At 38.0% G+C, this 25,821-nt stretch overlaps 1 protein-coding gene across 3 annotated transcripts; it reads left to right on the top strand.

Annotated features, from left to right (window-relative positions):
- Positions 1-25,821, top strand: TOLLIP (toll interacting protein). 3 transcript variants are annotated; one of them, XM_040065959.2, is made up of 7 exons: positions 1-128; positions 7,322-7,471; positions 9,407-9,589; positions 10,647-10,799; positions 12,676-12,766; positions 16,515-16,535; positions 22,187-25,821. In XM_040065959.2, the coding sequence occupies exons 1-7, from the start codon at positions 96-98 to the stop codon at positions 22,399-22,401; spliced, it is 846 nt and encodes a 281-aa protein (XP_039921893.1). In that variant the 5' UTR covers positions 1-95; the 3' UTR covers positions 22,402-25,821. The 3 variants fall into 3 exon arrangements, with proteins under 3 accessions (XP_039921893.1, XP_039921894.1, XP_039921895.1); XM_040065961.2 differs by lacking the exon at positions 1-128 and adding an exon at positions 4,375-4,479; XM_040065960.2 differs by lacking the exon at positions 16,515-16,535.

Here is a 25,821-nt window from a genome sequence, read left to right as displayed (position 1 = left end):
GCGGGACCGGGATCGGGGCTGGGAGCGGCGTCGGCGGCCTGGCGGGGCCGGAGGAGGAGGAGGAAGGGTCTCGGCCGCGGCCCCGGCGAGGCGCCATGGCGACCACCGTCACCACCCAGCGGGGCCCGGTGAGTGTTGCGGGAGCGGTGCCGCCGCGGGGCCCGCTCAGGGGTTATCTCCTGTTACCGCTCGCCCCGCCGGGCGGGCGAGGCCCGGCTTGGAGACCCTGATGGGCCCGCCCGGCCTCTGCCAGCGCCCCTGCGGGAAGGACGCTCCGTGTCTCTCACCCTGTCCCGTCTTCGGCCGTCCCGGAAGGGGGAGAGGAAATGCCCTCTCATCTTCTCCAGGCTGCTCGGATGCGGGGGAGGGAAGTGTGCCTTGTCTCTCGATTCCTCGCCTGCGAAGAAGCTTTGGGAAAGGGGAGGGGAAAGGCCCTCGTAACTGTGTGGAGTCCTTGAGGCGGCTGTTCTGCTCGTTCTTTGCCCAGAAACCTTCCCAAGGAGGGAAATGCTTACACCGGAACTTAACCGCTCTGCTTTCTTTTGGAAGCAGAGCGCAACTCCCTGTGCTCGCAGCTCAGCGGAGCACGGTCGGGCCGCTGTCCCTGGAGCTGCCGCCTGAAAGCTGGAACGGCGTATTCAGTGTGGGATGTAGGCGTGTGTGTTGGACGGGAGCTGAACCGTCGGAAAACCAACTTACCAGCCTTCTGGGAAGTGGTGCTGACAGGTTACTGGGAATATGTCACTGTCTGGTTTTGCCCAGGGATAATCATACCTCACACCGGGATGTTCTACGTGTGAGGTGTTACAACATGAGCTTTCGACAGATGTGCTGCTCCTCCTGTCTGAAAGGATCTGGTAGTCATTGACAATATGATATTGCTTATGGTGAAATGAGGGGGTTTTCAAAAACAATAAATTAACATTGTTCTATTTTATTATGTAGAAACAGCTACTTTCTTTTTTCTTTAATTTATGCAGCCTTGTAGAAAGAACAGCGAGGTGAATTACTGCTAATCTTGGAAAACTGCACTGCTGTCACTTTTCTTATGACAGTAATTTGGTCGTCAGTTTTATTCCTTAAAGTGCCTTTTTTGTTTTATTTATCATAGCTGCCTGGTCTTTCTTGAATGTTACTCTCGTAGATGCTTTGTTTTAGAATCTCCCCAGTACTCCTGTATAATCTGTTGGCAATCTTTTGTTTCCTAAACTTGACTGAAGCCTGACAAAAGGCACGTGATGATTTATCTCATGCAACTTCGGCTTTCTGGGCTTCAAGTTTTGTTGGTTTTGGTTTTGTTTTTGTTTTTTAACATGTTGCTAACATTGTTGTACGTGCTTTTCTTCCTTACCTGCTTTAGAGATTTGAATGTTTTCAAATGAATGAATAAATTATGCAATATCAAGCAGGCATTCAGAGCTGGGGGTGTTTATATGGTACCTTCCAGCCTTTCTTAATTCTCTTCAGAGAGCAAGGTGAAATCCTACTAGTTTCTATATACACAACTGCATTACAAATGAATAGCCACTAAATGGTGCTAGAGGATTGGGAACCACTTTTTTCTTTACTGCTGGTTAAAACAGTTCAGTCTTTCTGTTTGAACAAGAAAGAAAATATTCAAGGTTGTTTCATGCGCATAATAAACTGAAGTGGGCTGTTGCCAGTCTTTCTGCCTGCACTTTCTAATTTGTGATCCTGCTTACTTGCTGTGTAATTAAAAATTCTTATTGCGGCTTAGTTTTTCAGATGAAACAGAATTCATCCTGTTACTGTAAATACTCTGCTAGAATATATCTGGTCCTTTTCAGGATGGAAATTAGCATATTTTCACATCTGTAATCTTTTATGAACAAAACAGCTTTTCAAATCTAAACTACAGCTGAATATGTAAGGACTGCTAAGCGATACCTTTTACAAGTGAAAGTATTAATTAATAATCCAGTAGACAGTTTGACCAGGCTTTAGGTTAAGACTGAGCTACCAGAACTTTGTGATTCCTTATCTAGTCAGTCATACCCAAAATTACGCTCCATGGTTATTCTCTGTGATTATCCACTATGCTGGACAATGCATCAGGTCCTTCAAAATTACATTGAGTACCAATCTAGGACTGCATAGATTTTGCTCCTAATTTCCCTAATAATCACTACTCTGATGAGTCTGGTTCTTGAGACGCTTCAAAACTTTTTATGGGCCCTTGTCAGAAGTCCCTTTCCAGCTTTCTTGTAGGCTCCTTCAGGGACTGGAAGGTGCTCTGGTCTCCCCAGAGCCTTCACTTCTCCAGGCATATACACAGATGTCATATGGACACTCATTCTGTCTTAATTTTTAGCTCAAGTTTGTATACCATAGTTCCTACTGTACTTTGTGGGTATTTTTACCCCCTCCTCTTTTTTAATATGAAATCTGCTTCATTTCAGGTTAACAATTGAGATCTTCTTTTTCTTTGTATTGCTTCTCAGAAGAGAACCTGGGTCTGTTTTCTCAATTATTTCCTTGCAGATACCAGAAGACTACTACATGGTGCATTCTAACTTTTTTCTATTCTAAACAAGTGCTCAGTCTGGCCTCACAAGTGGTCCAGCCCTTTTCATGGGCCTTCTTGGTGGATCTTTGCTGGGCTCCCTGAAGTTCATAATTTTTCATGTACTGCTTGGCCCCAAACCATTGTAGCATTCCAGGTGTGGTCCAGCAATTGTTTCCTTTTCTCAGCCCACTAGCTGGATTCTTGTTGGTCCTCTGCAGTTTTCTATTAGGATTCATTGCTGTAAGAGTCCTCTGCTCATCCATGTTTTGCTTGCTCTCCACCTCTGTAGAGGTACAGGCAGTCCTGCCAGTTGTTCTCCAGTCTGTACTGGTGCCAGGCATTTTTCTGGCCAAAGTACAGGTCTTCGGCCTTGTTGAATTTCATGAGATTCCCACCAGTGAATTCTTCTGTCTCTCTAGTTGGTTCTGTCCTCAAGTATGCCAGTCATTTCTCCCAAAATTTAATGTCATCTTCAAAACTGATAAGGACTTCTTTTGTCTTCACCTTTTATTGCTGAGGAAGAATATTAGACACATAAGTTAGTTTCTATACAGACCTCTGAACAGCTTCACTTTTAACCAGCCTTCAGTGTCATTAACCACTGAACTTCAGCTTCTGAGCTCAATGCCTTAGTCAGCTTTTCATCCATCCACTAGTTCACCCATTCAGATTGTAATGATCCAGCTTTGATACCTTCTGCGCTTTCCTTAGTCATATAGTCTTGTTTTTGAGAAAGCAGGTAGCTCATCAGCTTTTTATTCTTTTAAAACCTTGGTAAAGGCTGGTTATTCCTAATCCCTGTTCAGCTTTTTTTCCTTCATGTATCAAGTAATGTCTTCCAGAAGCACTTACTCCATGAATTTCTTAGTGACTGAAGTGAAGCTGACCTGCCTGTGGTTCCTTAGGCCATCCTTCTTGCCCTTTGGAATGCTGGGTATGGGATTTGTCTTTCTCTACTTATAGGAGAGTTCCTCTAATCTCCATGACCTTTCAAAGATGTTGAAGAGCAGCCTTGAACAAATATCAGCTCTTTCAGGACCTCTAGATGCTTCCTGTCTGGTACCAATTTTTTCTTCAGTATGTAAAGCATAGAATAATAGTTCAAAATTCTGTCATTCACTTTTTCTTTCTTAAAAATGGTGAAACCATTTAAAAGAGAATGGTGAGAAATTTTTGAATAGTTAGGTGTTTAAAGCTCTTCGATGTTTTGAAGAAGTTTCACGTTAGACTTCCTTGGTAGTTGTTAGTGTGGAAACCTTAATTATGGTTCCCGGAGTATGTTGTGTCCAGGCAAATGTTTCTGTAACTCAGGGCATTTGTGGCTCTGTTAGGCTCTGTCCTTTTTCCTCCCATATGCAGGTGCCAGTGCTTGCGGAATCAGTGAGTTGAAGGTTCTGACATCTTGCCTCCTATTCCCTTTACCTCCAGTGTCATTGCTGAGATAGCCACAGCACTCAAGAGTGCTCGTTCAAAAACTTCAGAGGGCTCTAAGCATCAGTACCTTGTTGTCTTACAGGCTTTCATACCTTTTCTATGTTGCGGTCCCATGAGTATCTCCACACAGCTCTGGCTCTTTCTCCTACCTTCCTTCTGGATTTCCAGCTCGCTCCTTCCTGTGCCTGGCACAACCACCTGACCCTGCCTGTCCCTTGCATGATGCCTTACCCTTTCTGTCCCTCACACGACCTCCTGTCCCTTCCTTCTCCCAGCACTGCCAGCAGACTCCTCTCCCAGCTAATTCACTCTTTTATCACACCCATAGCTGTGAGGGCAAGGCTGTTACAGCTCTTTGGTAATTAACACAGCTGTAATGTATGGGGAGCAAGATTGCCTTTAGCGCTATATCTATCTGTCTTCCCACACTCCAACACTTGTTTCTTCTGGTCAGGTCTTTACACTGACCCACTTTAAAACTCTCTGGCACCATTTTGTGTTGCGTAAGAAACAGGAAGGTGAGACTGAGACAGCCCCATCCTCAGTTGTATCAAGTAGCTGTAGAATATTACACCATGTTCAGTTTGGAGAAGTTGAGATGCAGCTTTTATACTTGCAGCATTCTACTCTGAAGATCCACAAAACTACCTTTTGGGTGATTGTAACAGATGGGAGGGGCAATGTTATTCTATTTCTAGATAATCCATATTTTTTAGATGCAATACTGTCAGTAAAGTTTATTAGGAAGTGATTATGAGGCAGGCTTATTTTTAATTTGTCTTCTGAATTTTAGTCCCATCCCTGTCCTATTGCTAAATGGAATTAATTTTTAATTCTGCAGCTGGTGACAGAACACACTTGAATTTCACATTCTTTCTGAAGTGCCCTTACAGTAGAGGGAAGTGCCTTTTTTTTAAAGCAGTTGCGGAGTAGAATCAGTGACACAACCTTGTCATGTACGTTTTCCTTGCTTTTAAAATACAAGCTGTGGTTGAATTCTGGTTACCTAACTTTGTGTTTTTAATTCAGGTTGGGAGGCGGCAATTATGTGCCCGCTTTTAAATGTTTTGAAGAAGATGTAAATTGATCTGTTTTCTTTACAGATAAGGAGATTGCATGATAGTGATTTGTCTCCATCAGTATGGAATCAGCTGATAATTAGTATAAGAACATTCTGAGTAATGTACTTCATTCAATAAGCACCTCTTAGATATATTACAGGCTGTATCACCAGGACTTGTGAGCCAAATCTTAGTCAGAACTGAATATATGAGTGTGTGTATCTCCTGTTCCCTACTCCTCCCTTTTGGAGGGGTTTACCACTCAGATCTTTTGAGAACTTAGTTTACACTAGATGGGTTTAGTTTCTATGTATGTCAGCTCTACAGTTCTAGGTTACGAGTGTGGTTTTTTGTGAGGTAACTGAATAATCTAGAATTTCTTACAGCTTAGCTCCTGTAAGAAAACTTTAGTCTCCTTTATGGACTTCTTCCCCTTTGGACTTCAGTACAGAGACTAGTTTGTTTATTTTATTTTGGAGCAGATATTGGCAAACTTTTATGAAAGAAAATTTCAAAAGCAAAAGCTATTATTAGACTTCTGTTGTGAATGACTGCAGCTTTCCAATATCCATGTAAAGGTGGAGACAAAAGAGGACTCTGGGAGTTTGACAGAGGGAGTTTGCATAATACAGAAATGGGATTTCAGGGGTGCAGCCATTGCTTCTGACAATGGGAAATGTTTGCTGTCTATTCCTAGATGTGCTAATAGTACCAGATTTGAAACTTCTTGGAGGACCAGGGGTGGAGAGGGACCTGCTGTGTTGTAAATGCCATTTCCTTGCTAATTCTGGGGCCACTTCAGATCTTGCCTAAATGGATTATGTTTTATTTTAAAATTATATGTATTCCAGTTAGAAGGCTGCTATAACACCATGTCTCATTGCTAGCCAAACTTAAGTAAACTTTTTTTAATTTTTAACTCCTAGCTTAGTTTTCTCCCTCTCTGCCCATTTTTTTTCTTTCCACTTCTTAAAACTTCAGCTGCTTAGGTTTTTAATTGTAAAATTTTAAGGTGCTTGTAAGTAAAACTGATTGGGGAAGCAGAGTAAAAAGTTTTACTCTGCTTCCCAGTAGCCCAGCATCAGGCAATCAGTGCTTCTTCCTGAACTTTTCAGATAAACTTCCTTTTTAGCGTGTGACACCTACTGTTGCCAGGATCCTGAGGCTCTCAGATAATCATACAAAATAGTCATACGTGTGATTTGGCAAGAGCTGCAATTTCTGTCTTCAAGATGCAATGTTGGCATGCACATGCTGTGTAATCTTGAAAAGCTATGTCCTCAAGGCCTGTTAGCTTCTTAAATTATGTTCTGTAGGCATGCATCTGGCAGATACATGATTGAGTAATCTTGCTTGGGATTGCAGCATGAGAAGTTGTCGTTTGTCTTGATGAGGTAGACAGTTCTGTATTAATTATGTAATCCACTCTATGGACAGCAGAAATGAATGCAGCTTAGTTATACATTTTCTGTGACACTTTTTTTGCCTTTTAGAATTTTATTATAGATCTTTATTATTTTAAAATGATAAAATTTATTTGAATTGATAATGTTCCATGAGTGTTTAAAACCTTGAAACAACCAGAGTTGTTGAATTGACAAATAATGGATAGAAACTTTCTCTTTATACTATAAAGCTAAAAGAAAATCCATGGGGAGCTGATTCATATTGGCTCATGTGACAGAAGTTATCTAGTACTACTGTTTGTCCTGGCTCATTCTCATGATAGGTCAGATTTTTAATTCCCACATTGTTGTTTTGAATGTGGTGGAATTTTGTCACCAAGTTTAGTTGCAGGCTGGCTCTGTTTAACACTGGAAAAGCATTAGGACATCTTTATTGTGTTGCAGGATTTGGTCTATAAGAAATCCTGTTTTACAGTCTGTCTTGAAGGTGACTGGAAGTGACCTTTCAGATGAAAGCACTGTGGTCTGTCTTGGCACAGGAATGACTGGACACAATGTGCTTGATGAATAAGTGAAAGAAGTGGATGCCATCAGATATAATATCTGCATGTGTTGTAAAACTTAGTGGTTCTGACTTTTGTATGGACTACTTCAAAGTTCAGTTGCAGAGCACCTTTGGCTCTGTCCTACTTTTTTTCAGAGGCCTGTTGGAAATTATTGTTTCTGAAAAGGAGAACATCTGCTACATAAGTTGGCAGTTTTGTCATTTAATTAGTTCTTTGTTCATGCTGTCAAAACAAGATTAAATTCTCCTTAATTTGTTACACTTTGATTTATATTCTCTTTCCCATTATAAAAGCTTAAAGTCGCCTTTTTTTCTTCTCTTTTTTAAGGTATTTGTTGGTGAGCTTCCACAAGATTTTCTTCGCATTACACCAACTCAGCAGCAACAGCAAATCCAGCTGGATGCCCAGGCAGCTCAGCAGCTACAGTATGGAGGAGCAATGGGTACAGTGGGAAGACTCAGTATTACTGTAGTTCAGGTATAAATGATACCATCTTTGTGCAATTAAGTAATTTTAAATAATTCATGCATTTTTTTGAATTGGTGGATGCGAAAAGATTTTGTGTTGGAATTTGAGTTACTAAATTACTTGTAAATGGGTAGTAATTCTTACAGGTTTTGTAGCTTCATTTTTCTGTACATCAGTGTTTTGTCCAGTTTCATGTTTCATTGTTGCCTGGTGCAGCGATTTCCTGTAAACCTTGCTATTATAGCACATAATCAAATAAACTCATGGGGGTTTTTGCAGTGAACAGATTTCTCTGAAAACTTGAATTCAGAGACTGCCTGTAGTTCCTGTACGTAATATTGGAAGACATTAGTAATTTTCAGAATATAATAGGGAATTGCAGTTCCCTTATGTATTGTTCCATATCCTTCTCATCAAAGCTGTTCTCCAGCCAGCTGGCCCAAAGTTTTACAGTCATATATATTGTTTTTCCTTTGTTGAACTTCGAGATTCCTGTCTGTGCACTTCTCTTAGCCTGTCAGGCTAAGAGAATGGCGGTACAACAGACAAGAGATACTCTGTCTAGGAATTTATGTGGGAATGCTATGATATCTTGGCTGTATATTGAGACAAGTGGCATTCTGGATAGGAGGCTTGCCCTGGCATAGTTAATCCATAGAAGATGAAAATCTGATTGAAGTGTACTGTATTTAAATAAGTGTTGATAAAGTATATCAGACCGCAGGCCTTAATTCTGTTACTAATAAGCTGATGGAAGATCAGAAAAAGTTTTTGGGGAGGTAATTTACTGCTTGCTTTTCTTGCAGATACATAGGGGTGGTAGTGAGTTTGTCTAAGCACAGCTGATTATCGCCTTTTCTGAAGGTTTGATAAACTGTCTAATCCCACAAATCAAGAGTATAGATAGTGCTTAGTTTGGGTGCCAACTTCCTTAGTTTTATTTTTAAGTCCGCATTTACAAGAAACAGTTTGAGACCTTTCTCACAAGCTCTAATGTATGAATTGATGAACCAGCACGTTCCCTGAAGGAGAAAAGGGCTTTCCAAGCCCGGGGTGCAGCGTTTGTGTTAAATGTTACCGTGGCCTCAACTGCTGTGAGTTCTGTTAACATCCTGTAGGTGGGAGATGCCATGGGGCACCATGGTTTGTCACTTGTCTTACTATAAAAAGAGCCATGGGCTACTTAGTTCTGGTCAAAGAAACAGCACATGCAAAAAGCCCAACTTCTGCTTGAGCACAACTGTGCAGCAGTACTCAGTGTTGTGTTCAGGGCTGTCATCACCTTGTTCTGTTCTAGTCTTCTGATGTTACAGCGAAAGTATGTTGGATCTCCTCGGAGTCTAACAGCATCTGTTTTATAGTAATGTTAGGCCTTAAGTTGTCCACTGAATTAACTACTGTTAAATGCACATGCTGAAATAAGCATTTAATCACTTTGAAACATATGATCTACTGTGACTAGTTTACCTCAACTGAACTACTTTTGCATGTTGTGCTTTTAGATTGTGATATTCTTGAAGGTATTGGAGTTCTTTAAAAGAACTTAAGTGAAAGAGGACAGGCTACCTATGGCATTACACTTGTGATTGTATCTTGGAGATCAGATACCCAGGGAAAAATTGAACTTTTTACAATGTCCTTGTAATCATGTATTTTGTGCTTTGGTATAAAGTAATTTATTTTAGCTACAGTGAAGGTGTGTATTTTCTGCAATAAATAGGTTAAAAAGATGTTCCCTTTCAAGGTCTCCCAGACACTTAACTGTGTTAGTAGTTTATGTTTTAATTGGAATGCTGTTTTTTGTTTTTTTTTTTTTAAACTCTCTTCTCTCTGTCACAGAATTTTATCTAGCCCTTTGTTCAATATTTGGTTCTTACTGTGAACCAAATATTGTTAATAGTAATTAAATTCTCAAGTTAATACACTTCCTGGATTTCTTTTCAGGCCAAACTGGCAAAGAATTATGGAATGACGCGCATGGATCCATATTGTCGAATAAGGCTGGGATACGCTGTGTATGAAACTCCAACAGCACATAATGGAGCCAAGAACCCCCGCTGGAACAAAGTCATTCAGTGCACTGTTCCCCCGGGTGTGGACTCCTTTTATCTAGAGATATTTGATGAGGTCAGAACTACTATATATTTTTTCTACCCCTCCCTGTCCCCAACTTGGACTGAGGTTGGGGTGAAACCTTGCAAAAAAGGAATGAGTTAGCACAGACAGTTCCTTAGCTCTGTTCTCTGGGAGATGACAGAAATTTTTCAGAATTCCAAAAGCAGCAATTCACAAGGCTTTGCCCTTCCCCAAGAATGTCAGAACTGTTACTTTTCTTTGGTATCTGATAAAGGGACATTAGCAGGCTTGTCTGCAAAGGAAGAGAAGCAAAAGATGTCTGACTGCTTATTTAAACTCCTCTTGGCTATCAAAATGCCCTGCAGCTTTATGTCCTTCACTGTCCCTATTAAAAATAGCCTGTTGTACAATGCTGTTTAAAAATTCTTCAGTGCTATTCTAACCTAGGGAGAGCTTGGAAGCTTTCCCAAGCTTGGAATTCCTGAGAATGAAACTGTCAAATACAGATTCTGTGTAGCCACTAGGATTTATTAGGAGAAACTAAAAGGATACAGCTGAAGCTAAAGTCTAGGTTTGCCCTTTTTTTGCTGCCTCTCTCACTGTGTGTAGTAAAGCATGACTGTGCAGCAGCTGTGTGGTCATTGCACCAGAGAAGCTTTGGATGCTGCTTTGAGGGCTTAGCTGATTCGTTCAAGTGTCTGTTTAATTGCTGTAACAGGGGAGCAGGTCCGTACTCCTGTCTGCTGGAGTTCACAGCCTATCATAGTAAACAAGTTGTTTATGTTCATGTAATGGCCTCTGATATGATGTCACGAGATTCACATAGCCTATGATGATGTTAGGATGCTGTATTTCTAGTGTTCTGCTTCAAGTTTTCAATTTCTTGCTATTAAATATCTGCAGTCAATCTGTAATCCCACTTCAAGTGTCCTTCATCCTTGTTGGAAAGTAGATGGCCAAAACATTTATTGACATTTCAATAGTTCCAAAGGGAATAAAACTAACAAAGTTAATAGCATAAAACTGAAGTGGTAGTGAAGGATAATTTTAAGTTTGGGTTTTCTTTCAGGACAATTCATTTGGTAATATTTTTCAAATTATATTTCAGAGAGCCTTTTCAATGGATGACCGCATTGCTTGGACACACATTACAATTCCTGAGTCTCTGAAACAAGGAAATGTGGAGGATGAATGGTATAGCTTGAGTGGAAGGCAAGGTGATGACAAGGAAGGAATGATTAATCTGGTTATGTCATACACGGTAAGCCGAGTTTGGGGTGGGAAGGGAGAGAAGCTTCTTAACTAGTGGGAGGGAGATATTTTAGACTGAAGTAGATCTGTTGGACCATACTGGGTGTTTGTGTGTTGGCATTTAAAATAATTATACCTAACTCTGGGGCTATCAATCAAAAATGCTTGTAAAGACAATAAATACTTTGTGGTGAGGTGGCAAATGGGTATTTATCTTGTTTTGCAGTTACAAAAATCCAGCTTATTTCTGTTGTCGAGGAGTACACTGAGAGAGCAGGTACTGGGTATGCAGCTGCAGTGAGAGCTGCAGGTTGTGCCCTGGCTGAGGGACATGGTGGGAGCCCCAGGAAAGGGACCATGACCTGGTGCTGGCCCTTTGCACCACACAGGGCACAGGGACCTGTGGCACAGGCCAGGGGACTGGACACTGGGACACAGCAGGAGCTGATGAATTGGCAGGAGGACCCCAGACTATCTGGGTGCACAGAGTGTGAGGGTGTAAAAGCCCAGGGCCCTGGAGGCACCAGCTTGAGCTGTTTGTGTGTTACTGCACCACAGTTAAATTGCTTTAGGGATCCAGATGTCTGAGACACTGCCGTGGGAAACCCAGGGCTGAGCTGGTGAGGAAACCCTGTCTGACTGTGAGTGTGGGGTGTGCAGGGACCAAGAGGGGCACCCGTGGGGTCACTGGAGTCACCCACTGCAAAGGGGCCTTGGTCTCAGCAGTTAGAGACTGGAGTGACTCCTGGATGGTCAGACAGGAAAGTTTCCTTAACACTGTGCTATTATACGTACAAAAAGGAAATCCTCAGCTAAATGGTCCATTGCCATTTCTAATTTAATAATAATAATTTTAAATAGTTTTGTGGAATCTAACAATAACTTCCTCCCCAAATCTTTAAAAATTCATGTCGGTTTAAAAGCAGAATAACGGAAACTCTTTTCTGTCTTAGGTGTTTCTTGGGTAGTTTGAAGGCTCTTTCAGATGACATATTTTTCACTTCCTTTTCATTTGGTGCTATTGGTCATGAACTTAAACTGGTTTGTTTAGCAGCTCCTGGAGTGTTCTAGTCTATCACCTTTGTTTCAAGTAGCTGTTGGATAATGCGTAGCACTTGCAGCCCTGAATGCTTCCAACTGCCCTTGTATATCTTCAGAAGTTCCAAGCTGCTGATGAGTGCACAGCTGGGAAGAGATATGCCCTGCTGTTTGAAATTCACATTCTGCCCCAGATCTGAACAGTTGTTTCATTACCCCAGGGAGAAAAGACTTTATAATTAACCTTGAAAACTGTCTCCCTGTGAATGTACTGTTCATAATATTCATTATTTTCAAGGATCAAACTGAACTGAAATATAAGTGAAGTTATTGTGGTGGTGAAAGGGAATGGAGTTAATGTGATATTTTGTTTAAATCACTGTTTTACTTCAAAAATAATTGATTTAAACAAAAAATTGCTTCAAGGAGCAGTGTTCTACTATTAAAAATAAAAAATAAGAACAAAAATCAGATTTTTTCTAATATTTAATTTCTAATAAGTATGTTGTATATTAATTTCACAAGACTAAGGCATGAAAGCTGATTAAACCTGTATTTTAAAGTAATGCATTTTGATAACATTTCATCACTCTTGCGAAAAGTGAGTTTGACGTGATGTATTTTTATTGATTCACAGGCAAATTAGTTGTCATTTGAAAGATGGTAGTTCAGTTAGTTTGCCAGAGATTTTGGCTTACTATAGATTAGCACTCAGCATAGTTACATTGTACTATTGAACATGGATTTGCAATGTGATCACTTGTTTGCAAACACTTTTAATTGCTGGCATTTTTTTGCTATTTCCTGAGTTGTTCTAATTTCTTCTGATCTGTGCCTTTTCTGTCAAGTCTTTGCCAGCTGCCATGATGATGCAGCCCCAGCCAGTGGTTCTGATGCCCACTGTATATCAGCAAGGAGTTGGATATGTGCCTATAGCAGGTATGTTTTCTCTCGTTGAAGGTTATGAACTGTCCAGATGAAGAATGTTGCAGAAATAAATAAGAATAAATATTCCTGTTTTTTCAGAATATAAAGGAAGCTATTAACTGTTTCATTTTAACCACTTATCCCGGAATATATTTGTATGAGAAGAGGGAACAAATTAAGTATAGGTCTGCCTTCAGTCTTGTACCCTGTGTAATAGAGCTGCATGAGTTTGATTAAACATATTAAAATGTCTATCAAGTTGTGAAGGCTTCTGGTTTTGAGTATTTATTTTATACTTTGATCAGGTCACTGAACAGCTATCTAGCAGGTTGCACTCTTAAGTTGTGCCTACATAAGTGGTGGCAAGCCGTGTCTGAAGCTCTTTGCACTTGAGAAAGTGCCCCAAATGAATTGTGCTGTCAGAACTGCAGCTTCTGTAGCCGACAACCGGATTAATTTTTCTGTGGTCTTTGAAGATGCTTTGTTGGAAAGAAACTTGCTACACAGCATGTGAAGTATTCATAGCTCAGTGAATGAAAAATATTAGGGAGATCTGAGATAGCTCTTTTTGATGTATTTACATAACGACAGCAAGTATTGTCAGTGCTTTTGGTTGGTTTGAGGAGTTTTGGATTTGTAGAGAAAGATGTGTTAACTTACGCTTGTAATTTTTCTGTCAAAGATGAAAAGTTTAAAGTATGTAAATAAGTTTGAATTTGTCCTGCTTAGGGACCTGATAAGTTCAGTTGAGTTTGTGTTTCACTTACAGCTCTTAAAACTCCCAGTTTATTCTACAGCTATCTATTCAGAAGTATGTATACTTTTCAGAGAAAGTAAGAGAGAAATTCACATATTTTCACCTTTGCATGCAAATTTATGAATGAATGATAGTGTGTGTGAGCCATAATTGAAGTGCTAAGGGATGACACAACAGATATATATATATTTTTCTTTTGTAAGGCTGGGAGATGATTGAATTTAAAATTCCATTCACTGTAAAAACAAACCTCATCAACAGAAAACTGGATATGTAAGTTAGGAATCATACCTCCTGTTTCATTTTTACAGAGTTAAGTTAGAGCAAAATATGGAAAAGTTGGGCTGCATGCTTTATTCCCTGATGAAAACATGCAGTTTGCTTCATTTTAAGTGTTTTGTTTTTTTTTTTTTTTTTTAATCTCTGTGTCTTAATTGTCAGATTTTAAGTCTTGCCAGTGAAGTGCTTAGAACCGGAATGTACGTTCCAAAGGGTGATTCTGTTGTGGTAATCCAGACCTTCTGTAGTGAACTTCAAACACAGTCATCTTGTTTGTAGTGTAAAGATCCAATAGAAAGTGCTAGCAAAATTCTTGAATAGATCAAAATGAGAATATTCATATTACAAAATTTCTGTGCTAGAGTATGAACAGAAGAAATGAAGCAGAGACTAGTTTTATGTATAATTGAAACTAGACATAGAACTGAACAGATAGACTGGTAGACCTTCGAACATGCTGTTCAAGTACTGGACCTTCAAATCATGATGTTCTGTAAATTACTTATCTTGAGAATATTTTCTATTTGGAAAAGTGAAGAAATAACAAATAATTTGCAAGTGATAGTAATGTCTGACATTTTAGCAGCTAAGCATTTGAGGTCTATGTGGTGGTCATTGCCCTTCTACCAAGATCCAGCATATTTGTTTTAATTGCTACTATAATACTGTTTTGTATTCAGAATTCTTCCTGCATCTGTGACGTGTAATTTTAAAGCATCGCAAAGTTCCACCCCTGGATTGGAACTTTTCTTTTGTTCTGGGAAAGCTTGAGTGTGCTTCCTTGACTTCATAAATGTCAAATTTTTTACAAGCCACCTTTGACCTACATTTGGTATTTTTGACTCTTTTAAAATATTACTGTGCTTTGTGTTTGCTGTTCTAGAATTTCTGTGGACATCATCAAAATTTCCCAAAGCACTGTGAGTTCTAAAGCTTTGACTTACTCACTAATCAATGACCCACTCATAATAATTAGATGGATGTTTAGGTTTGGAGTTGGAAAGTGACTTGGCTGCAGAATACTTTTGCTTTTTCATACATTTAATGGCTTAATAAAAGTAATTTCAAATTATAAAAGGAAACAATAGTGCATCTTAGAAGACGTCTTAGAGTTTTTTGAAATACTTTCTGTGTACTGAACTAGATGCTCCTTTTGTATTCTGTAAACTATTAAAGAAAGGTGCATGCAAGATGCTGATCTTCCTTGCACAACTACACTCTTTGTGTCTTCTGGGCCCATATTTCCTTTGTAACACTGTACACAGTGTTTGCTCTCTTCCTTTTGAGAGTGCTTCTGGAAGCGTAGTGGACATCAGCTTGCTCCTGCTTTGCATATTCTTAGTTCAGGTTTTTTAGCCGTGCAGCTAAATTAATGCAGTCAGTAAACAACTTCTGCTTTTCCTTCTGAAGAGTGGAAGCGTGTCATTGAACATTATATTTGAAGTGAAGGGGATTCTTCTGTAGAAGACTGTCAGAATCAAAGCCTTATCTATGATGGAAGTAGAATGGATTGATTAAAATGCTTATCCAGATGGGTTTAACAGTTACTTGTTAACTCTCCAAAATAACTGTGCTTTAAAGAGCAATGGTTAAGTCAAATCTAGGTGTCTCACAAATGCCAAGCTGTTTTTCTGTAAAAGAAAACTTCTGTTCAAAACTAACTTTCTAACTAACTGGCCTTCTAATTAATGCTAAAGCAGCTAATTACTCTCACGCTCTGTCATACAAGCTGAGGTTAACAGAAGAAACAAGCAGGTAGTCACTGTGGTAAAGCAGATGAACAAAAGTAATGCTCATTTCCTCACATTTGGTGGTAGATGGAGCTGTGTTAAGAACAGAAGTGGCCATAGTATATTCTTATGCCATGATAATCAATTGCAAAATTTTTAAAATTGAAAAATTCTACAAGCTATAGCTGCCCATAGTTGATATATCTATGGATTTGGTATGCAAAAATAAAAAGAATTTGTGAACCCTGTTGTTGTTACAGAAGTTGAGTTTATCTACCACCTCTTCCTGTTTCATTTCCTAAAGTTTACTTAATTTAAACTGTAGAATATTTTGATATACTGGTGTTTGCAGTATCTTCTTGTAGTAAACAGTACCAGAGATAGTGAGCTAAAAAATGATAGGTCAATAAGCAAGCTATATTTCTAATAAGCTAAATATTCATGGGATAAATAGGAAACTTGCTTTTACTTATTTTATAAACTCCCAAGTTAAAAGTATGTTAAAAACTGGTATGTTTCTGGGTCCTGTCTGAGTCAAGAATATCACTTTTCATTGAGGCAAGGTTGTGAGTGTGTGTACGTAAATCCTGCAAGTGTCCTTTTTGAGAATCATGGGTTAGCTTGTAATGTTACTGGTATTTGTCCAGAAAGCCATGGATGTATGTTGTCCTTTGTGGTCTGTAAAATATAATCCTTGCTGCAAACACCTGGTGGCTTACTTATTTTGGCAGCATTTCTCTTGATTGTTACTTCTGCATAAACAACACATTTAGAAAACTTGTTCTGAGGGCTGAAGCAAGCTAGTTGAGAGACAGGATCCTAGCAGCATTTAGGTTTTTAGTATTAGATAGTTTAGGTTTTGCCCAACTGCCTCATTTTATCCAACTTTCATCTTTGGAAGGTAAAAAATTAATAGCCTTTTAAAAATAGATTAATATTTCTTTCCCATGTCTTATTCCTTTCCCCTTGTCCCTTCATTTTCACCTGTCTTTAGGGCTTGAGTACTTTGCTCTGGGTAAGTTTCCAAGCTCTTTTCTCCACTCCCATCCTCATTGACTCAAGAGTCTTTGCATGAATTCATCTAAACAGCTTTATTTGTTACAGCAGACTGTATAACAAGGTATTGCCACTTGGTTGTCACAGTTAGAACAATTTAATGCATCTCCTGCAAATTAACAAAGCCTCTCTAACCTGTTGGAAAGTCTTTAAAGGCATCTGCTCAGCTTTGAGCTATAATGGTTGAAATGATTGCTGATAAGTGTTGATGATTATAATGTGATGTTATGCTATTCTTCTGAAGCTGTTGTATGTCAGTGAGCTATACTAGGCGATAGTATTGGTTTTCTAGAAGACAAACATAATTCTTGCAGTTGTTTGGCTAGTGCAAGATTAGTGGAGAAGCAGGTAATGTTGGGACTTCTGGTAAACATGAATGTAAAAAACAAAGTTCTGCAATGACACTGAGAAGACAACCTGCTAATTGCCTTAGTTTTAATTTCCTTAATTAATCTCCAATAAACTTTCTTTTTAAAAAGTGACACTTTTTTCATCAGTGCATATTTTTCATGCACTTCTGTTTTAGATCCATGTCAAGTACCTGGATAGAATTTGGAAGGCAAATCGTGTTACAGGAAATCAATTTTCCTTCATTTTAGACTTCCTTTACTGTGACACTTTTGATTTTGAACTGTGCAAAGATGCTGTGACACTGCTATCTTTGATAATAGCATTGGTCTTCAATCAAATACATTCAGAAAATTTTAGAATGGCTTCTTGTGAGATATGTCATTTATACATTCAGAAAATTTTAGAATGGCTTCTTGTGGGATATGATGTCATTTCTTGATGCCCTGAATTTCACAAGAATGCTGTAGATAAAATTGTTGTGGTTGTCACAATGTATTTGGTTTATTCAGAGCAGTGGAATTTTAGCATTTTTCTGTTGTTTCATGCACTTAATTTTTCTAGTAGTTTGCAAAGAAGCAACATTTAAATCAATGAGATGGCATGCATATTTTAGTAGTGAGTTTTTTCCTGGAGCAAATATAATTAAGCCTTTTTGTTGTTGTTTTGTTTTGTTGTGGTTTTTTGTTTGTTTGTTTTGTTTTTGTTTTTAGAACAGGTTTACCTGTTTCTTCTTTTAAATGAAAGAATTCATGCTGAGAAGGTTCCTGAGTTTATTCTGAAAGAGTCTATGCATGGGACAGAGTGATAATGAGTTAAGAAATTAAACACAGGGCATTTGACTGAAAAAGAAAAGAAAATTACAAGTGTGTAATGCCTTGTATGCAGTTGGAAAAAGTCTACCCTGATAATTCTGCTTTGTTGCTTTCATTGCTGCTTATAGCAATTGACTTACTATTGTTTCATGTGTTGGAATGTCACTGCTTATGCCAGCATGTTTGCCATTGCCATTTCACTGAACTGGAAAACAGTGCTCCATTCTTCTGATTTATAACATGTACCTAATATTTGACAGTAACACAGGAGTCCACAATTCCAGTGATAGTGGATTCTCATATTGTTTAGTTCCAGTTTTCACCTCTCAGTGATACAAGGTTTTTAACTTAAAGCAGCTTTTTACTGAACATTGATAATTTGGAAGCTTATTATAACTTTCTCTAATGACTGCGTATATGTGTCTGCTAAATTTCAGTGCATAGTTCTTCGGGTTTATGCTTAAGTCTTTCTTACTATTTTGTAAATCAGAAATTATAGATGCTTTTAGCCTGAGCGCGGAAAGACCCAAAGTACTCTTAAACTGGTATTTGTATATCTTGGATGTTGAGCTTCATGAAAAGTAAGCATTTATCATGGAGGTATTTATTAAAAATCTGTGATATTACCTCCATTTGTGTGCAGTCTAGTTGTAGACCACACAAGCTAAAACTATAAGAGCTGAGAAAATGGATTTTGAAAATCCTTGGTGAAAAACAATGCAGTCAAGAAATGCCTTGTATCTTAAATTGATTATTTATATTGGAAATGCTTTTTGAGTACTGCCTGTCCAGATGTCTGGCTTCATAATGACCTATTTTTGATAAAAGCAGTAAGGAAATCTGTGTTCTAATCTTAATTTTATTTTGGCACTGATAAGACACTGAAACAGTATTAGTAAGCTGTAGGATGCTGTGGTGCTTGAGAAAAGAGCCTGATGTTCCATTTGGATTAATACTTTAACCTGACCTCCTATATGGACAGCTCATAAACTGTTTAGGCTGATTATTGGATAACCTTCGGGTGTTGAAGACTTAGTAAAAAATATTGGGAAGTTTATGTTAGAAGTAAAACATAACTTCTATTGCTCAGTTCTTTCCGGTACTTTGCAACTTTATGTTTTTTTGAGGCCACACATCTTATGCCCCTTTTAAATGCCTACATTGTTTGTAGGCAGTGTGAGGAATGAGTTGAGATTTGTTGAAGCTCTAGAAGAGGCAGTGCAAAATGCTTTTGGATAATTGCAGAGTATTTGCAGTGTCGGTGAGGACTGCGCAGTGGTTTGCCTCCAGGGTATCTGATGGGCAGTGTATTCAAACACAGTGCCAGACAGAATTCCAGGCACCTTGATCCTGCCATAGAAAGCTGTGGAACCAAGGTTTAGGGTGGTGCAGAAAAGGTGACAGATACCTGTGGCAGAGGTGTGATGCAGATGGCTGGGCAGAAATATGGTTCCAGTGTGCAGGTAACAAATTTATGAGATTATGATTCAGTATGAATCTTTTTGAGTAGATGCAGCCTGTGTGTTAGAATTAAAGCTTCTAGGTTCCTTTCTTTTTCTTCTAAATAAAACTTAAGATGATTGAAAGGGGAATTTTAGAAATCAAAATTGAAGAACGTTGATAAATAGAGAGGTGTTTACAAATCAGAAATTAATCCCTTCAGATAGGACAGGAGTCTAGGTTGAGGAAAGAAATAGAAGAGTATATCAGGTGAAATCCTGGATGCAGTGCTTGCAGTCAAACTATGTTCACTTAGAGTACCTGGTCAGCCAGAGTTGGTGTTTAGCTCATCCAGCCTTGAATGTGAGTTATAATACAGCATTTTTATGCTGACAGAAAAAAAAGTCACTGGGATGCTAAAAACATTTGTACAGGTTAAAGTCAGTATAGACGTTTCTGACTAAATAGTTAGAATGAAGAAAATATTGAAGAGACAAGGTAAGTATTGAAACTGCTCTTTGCTCTTTTTTTAGATGTTAGGTCTGATTAGAAGTAATTGCAATATTTTCAGTCGCATAAGTACATAAATCATTATGTTTAGAGAGACGAGACTGCAAAGAGGCACTTTTGATGTTACAATTTTTGAGCAGTTAGTCAGAATTCAGTAGAAGAGAAGCAGCCTCTGATCTAGTTCTGGGTAATATATGAAAGCTGGTTATCAAAAGGAGATCTTATTTTGAAGATGTATAATGGTTAATGATGCAAATAGTTTATCCTTTATTTAACTTACAAAGAAGTAATTAAGGTCATAGACAGAAAGCAAACAGCTGAACTAAAACTGTGTAAACAGAAGTTAGATGTTCAAAGAAAATTTGTACCAAATTAAAAAAAAACCTCAAAATCAACACTCAGAGAATCCTAAGAAGTGTAAAGTAAAGTATGAGTCTGACAAAGATTGGTAGATCTCCCATATATGGGGTTGTGAAAGTGTTAAATCATATGTTAAATCTAAACTGGTTATGAAACTGAGTAACAAGGCTTTTGAAGATGAAATGTGTAAAAAGCAGAAGTTATTTATTTTGAGGAAGCAGAAAGCCTGGAATCATGTGTGTAATTAAATAATAATAAAGATGCAAGTATGTAAGGTAGTTCAGGAATACCTATTTGGAATGTGAAACCATAACAGGTGAAGGAAGTCTTGCTTTCAGAGGACTGGAGAATAGCAAAGTGAACTTCCTATTAAAAACATTCTTGAAGTAGCCATTTTCTCTATTGTATAGAATGATTAAAACCCAAGAAGACTAGAATGAACTGCTTTAAACCAAACATCTAATTAGGTAAACTTTAGGAGGAAGTGACATGTTTGTGTAGGAAAAGCCTGTATATTAAAATGCATAGGTATTTGAATACGTAAAGAGCGGTATGGTCTGTATCACCTTCTCAGCTGCCTTTTGAAAATGGTATTTCCTAAGCATTCTTTCTATCATATAATTTTCTGATACAGTAAAGGTAATCTTGTAGTTTAATATCTATTTTAAAAAGCTAATGAACAAATAAAATAGGTGATCTAATGCAGGGAGTTGAATTTGATGCACCTCCTTTGGTGAGGTGTATCAGATTTCTTAAAAAATGAAGTGAGGGGACTAAGACAATTTGTCAAAATAAAAACTCAGCAGTTTTTGAAGCCTCTTTGACTGGTGCTGGTTTCATTGTAATAAAAGGGAAACAAAATTATATATTAAGTCTGGTGTTAAAGTATGTGTAAAGACTATTCTTAAGTAATCTTAACTAATACTTATTTGGTGACAATTTCTCAATTTGGTCATTACTGTACATGAAGGTCTTTGAATTTTTGTAGACTACTCTATAAAAATATCAGGTGAATAGTCTCTGAAGCAGTGCATAAATGCTTGAAAGCAAATAGAGAGCCGATATTAGAACTTGTTTCTGTTTAGCTGCCTGTAGTTCTCCATGCCCTAGCTTAGAAATTCTGCAGGATAACTGCAGAAGCTAACACATAAAGGACTAAGATAATCAATGATCTGAAATTATATAGAGAAGAAATGAAATACACAATTTTCAGATGTGATAACAAAAGACTGTAGATACATACTATTATCTGTTTTCAGTTTTATACTGAACAAAATGTAGTGTTTTCAGCAATGGTTCTGTGCTTAATGATAAACGTTCTTATGTGATGAAGAAAGGATTTTGTTTAGTAGTTTCTTTTAACAGGAATAGGAAAACTCATTTTCTAAGAGTTTGTAAACTGCCAGTGCTTTATTTGGATATACATGAAGTTAATGAAAAATTAGAGGTCAGATGAATTTTGTCCTTTGGAAGAGAGATGAGCAAAGCAGTGTGTGCCCTAGAGGTGTTGCTCTTTTGCCACGTAGTGACTTTGCAGACTGGATGGAACTTCTGCCAGGAAAAACATCTGCTAAAAATTGCTTATTTGTGTCGTCCAGTCTCCTAGTGGACCAAAGTACTTTGCTTTCCTTTGAATATGCTGGAGATTGCATTCATTGTCTTTCTAAATATCAGCTATGTAAATCCATTTTTTTTCATCACAACATAAATACACTGGGAACTAAAATATGAAGTGGGGAAAACCAACCACACCTTTCTGTGATGAGCTTAGTGTTTGGTTAGTGAAATATGTGTGAACCTGTTTAATGCAAATTGTACCTGATTTTGAACAATACCTGTTGCCATACTGTAGTTTATAACTTCTGGAATATAACCTTGAGGAGAGAACCTGCTCCAGAAAAATATTTTCCAGTTGCAGTAGTGTAGGTATAATTGCTGCAATCTTCTTCCTCCTCTGGAGTGCATGTTAAAATAAATAAATGCTGAAGTTGGTGGGTTGGGACAAGTCATGAGCTGCTTTTGTCTTCAAAATCACAGGGTTTTTTGTTGTGGGTTTGTTGGTTGGTTGGTTTGTTTTTCTTTTCCTCTCTGCTAATGTATGTTTTGTGGCTTGCTTTCTTCTGTTTTTAACCTGTAGGGATGCCTGCAGTCTGTAATCCAGGCATGGTACCAGTGGCAATACCACCTCCTGCGGTCAACCCTCAGCACCTGTGTAATGAAGAGGACCTGAAATCTATCCAGGACATGTTTCCTAACATGGACAGGGAAGTAATCCGCTCAGTGCTAGAAGCTCAGAGGGGGAACAAGGATGCAGCTATCAATTCCTTACTTCAGATGGCTGAAGAATCATAGATGCCCACTTTCTGCATAGTCCCCGTCCTTGTTGCCACTTATTTTTACTTGCCAAGCCAGGGATTTAGCTAGAGGAGGAATTTCCCAACAGCTTTCTGTTAGTGCATCGTGTGTGACAGATTTTACCCCTTTTCTCCTTTCTTCGCTTTCTTTCTCAGTCTGTACGTACTCAGTTTAGCTTATGTCCTACAATAGAGCAGTGAAGCATCTTTACTCAGCTGTGCCCTGTGTGGCTATATTCTGATGGGATGGGGAATAATGCTGCTTTGTTTCTTTCTCTACCCTTTTCATAAACTTACAAAGTAACTCTATGCAGTACATGATTTACTAGTGTTTATTAGATTGGGAAAAAAAAACACCTTTCCATGGAAGGTTTGCTGTTTAAACACAACTGATTTGTTAAAAGCATTTAGGTTTCAGCGAGCAGCATACTTTCGACAGAGATTAAAAGAGAGACCCTTTCTTATTCTGTGGTGTTTAGTTACTACTGTGAGATATTCACACCTTTCAGATGGAAGATTTTTAATTTATTAAATTAAATTTCTAGGTTGTGCTGTTGGTATTTGTAATGGGCATCTTCTGTTCAATCTAGTTATTGGGCACCAAAGCAATATATTTTCTGGTGTGCATTTTGGGTTTTGTCCTCTCACATAGTATTGTTATGTATCTGTAAAATCTTAGGAGGTAACTTTTAATTCATACAGTATGTATTGCTGTAGCAGAGAACAGGACTAAACCCTAGTGTACTCCCACAGTTAATTGCACTCTACTACTTCTGCATTCCCGTGGCTATCTCAAAGGATAAGTGCAGAAGGAAAGATACTTACACCTGGAAAACTATTGAAGCCGTAAAGAATTATTTAAGATGTTGTCTTACATTAAAAAAGCAGATTTCTATTATCTGATTATAAGGCTTCTTTCTTTATACCTGTGTTTCAGCAAAGTTATTGCTTTACATTAGTGGGAAGATGATTGTATTTTTCCTGTAATTAGAAATAAGCATGAAAAGTAGCTTCAGGGTCTTAGAATGGCATTACGAATTGCTCAGTGACTTGTTAGACTACAGCTGCTGTAGTCAGTTTATTATTATTTGATAGAGATGGAAATAAAATTATTTGTGAGAGACAATTTTAACATATCTGAGTTACAGTCTGATCCTCAGCAGAGGTGTTCGTATTTATTGTTAGTGTAATTTTTTCAAATAAGGATTGATTTTGGAGCTGCAGAATCATACAGTTATGCACCAGTTACGCCTGTTGGACAAATTTCTGCGGAATCTGTTTTTGTAAAGTAATGCACTTTAAATAGTATGCACCAATTTATTTTTCCAGTGATGTGCAATGTTGCTGTTTTGTCTCTTTAATGTTTGATTTCAAATACTTTCTACAATAGCCATAGATCTTTATATTTCCAAGAGTTGAAATGAATGTACACTTGAAATGTAGGCTCTTGAGTGATTCATGAGAACATTAAAGCCAGGTTTGGAATAGGGAATGACGACCCATATTCTTTTCTTCTCCATACTTTATTTTATATCCGATGCTTAAAATATTTTCTTTATCTGATGGAAAGCTGATTTTACCCTCCCCTCCCCCCAACCTACATTCAAGTAGCCTTTAGGTAGCACTGGCAGTAGAGCATGAATATTTATTTTTTTAATCATTAAAAGTAATACTGCAACTTCTAAAATACAGCACCAAAAATCATCCCAGTTTCTGTCTTTTCATAATATACAGTTTTAAGTTTTGTTATGAATTCCTTAAGATATTAAATTTCCCATTGAAAGCATAATTTTCTTTAAACATCCTCCAATTGGATTTTGAATAATGAAATACAAGGCTACAGTTCTGTGTGCTGTAGTTGTAGAATTGCCACACTTTTGTTTTCTAAATTTAAATGGGTATTTTTCAAGCAACTTGTCTTGCCCCTTCCCTACAATCATGATAAATTTTGTGATTTAATAGATGTAGAGGCATTTGTTCTTCATAGCACAGTGTTTTGTGACATCATGACCCAAAAAGATGAATGTTGATAAGGATTTCATGCTTAGATACCTCCAGGAAGAGTCCTGTGCTCGAAGTTTTACACAGATTGCATGAATTGCTAGGGATGGAACAATTCAGGGAAAATGTACATACATAAATTTTTATATTAAAACGGCAGGATTCACAATACAGCTTTTCATAAAAGCAAGTGGTCATGGTTCAACTTAATGGCTGGTAAATTGTACTGCATCCCATTACAGCTCCATTTCAAGCACAGAACAAAACCACCTTCCAGTCCTAACTGCCAGGAGGGATAAGTGCAAAAGTTAAGCTAGCCAGGTTTATTCATAAACTGGACTCTGGCCCTCTGAGGGAGACTCCTGTTCTTAGATATATTTTTAGTGTGTATTTTTTTCCTAGGCAAATATTATGCAAAACAGGGTGCAAGTATCAGTTGAAAATAGGATATGTAGGAGCAGTATGGCCAGTAGATGGATTTCATTATCTTACACTATACTTAAATATTGTTCTGTGGATTTTTTTGTCTTTATGTAATTAAGCATTAGAGATGAAACTCTTACAACAGGATGTGCTACTTTCTCTTGTTAAAAAGAACAAAATCATCAGCCTACTCAGCTTTTCAGCATACATATCCTTCCAGTTGAGCTGTTTGTTGTTAGGTTTGAATTGGAGAGATATGAAAAAAGGCAGAGAGTGTTTACTTATTTTAGGGTCTGTGAAATTCAGATATTGGAACTGAAAGTCTGTTTTTTTATTTAAAGCAAACAAATTGTCAGTCATGATTGTAGCTCTTGAGAAAATGCTAATGGGGTAATACTGTGTTTGATGCTGCTCCTCTGCTCAACAGCTTCCAGCAGCTTGGAGCCAAAACCAGCTGTATAAGACAGGCATCTCTAAAAGTTAGTGCTCTCAGTATAGTTTGAGTCCTGCCAAGAGCCTCAACTTGCTAAAGGTAGGAACATTTTTTTGTCTAGCTAGATCTTTGTAACTTCTCTACTGCTCTTTGCATCTGCTGATGGTACTGAATGGGTTCCTCCCCCGCCCCAATAAACGTTATTGCCTGTTTGGTTGATATGTAATACCGTACAGAGGATGTTTTTTGCTGTAATTATTCTAAAGACATTGTTTCTCTGTATTGAGGTCCAGTGTCCAAATATGTTTCTTGCACTCTAAAGTACATTAACTTTTTCATTCTAATTTAATAAATGTATCATCTGAATGAAAGTGTATCATGTCTCTGTTGGACAGCACCACAATGTGAGTCTTTGTCTATAGACTGATCTAAAATTCAAGTATTGGTTACTGTCTTTTATTGTGTTGAACATTGGTTGGCAAATGACAGTGGTTCTTAATGTAACCATCTGGTGGGAACAGTAACAGTAAAATGCTCAAAAGTACTTTGAGAATTCCTCTA

The sequence above is a fragment of the Hirundo rustica genome, chromosome 6, assembly GCF_015227805.2.
Source record: "Hirundo rustica isolate bHirRus1 chromosome 6, bHirRus1.pri.v3, whole genome shotgun sequence".
NCBI lineage: Eukaryota > Metazoa > Chordata > Aves > Passeriformes > Hirundinidae > Hirundo > Hirundo rustica.
The sequence above is the reverse complement of the archived record's forward strand: the minus strand, read 5'-3'. Positions and strand labels throughout refer to the sequence as shown.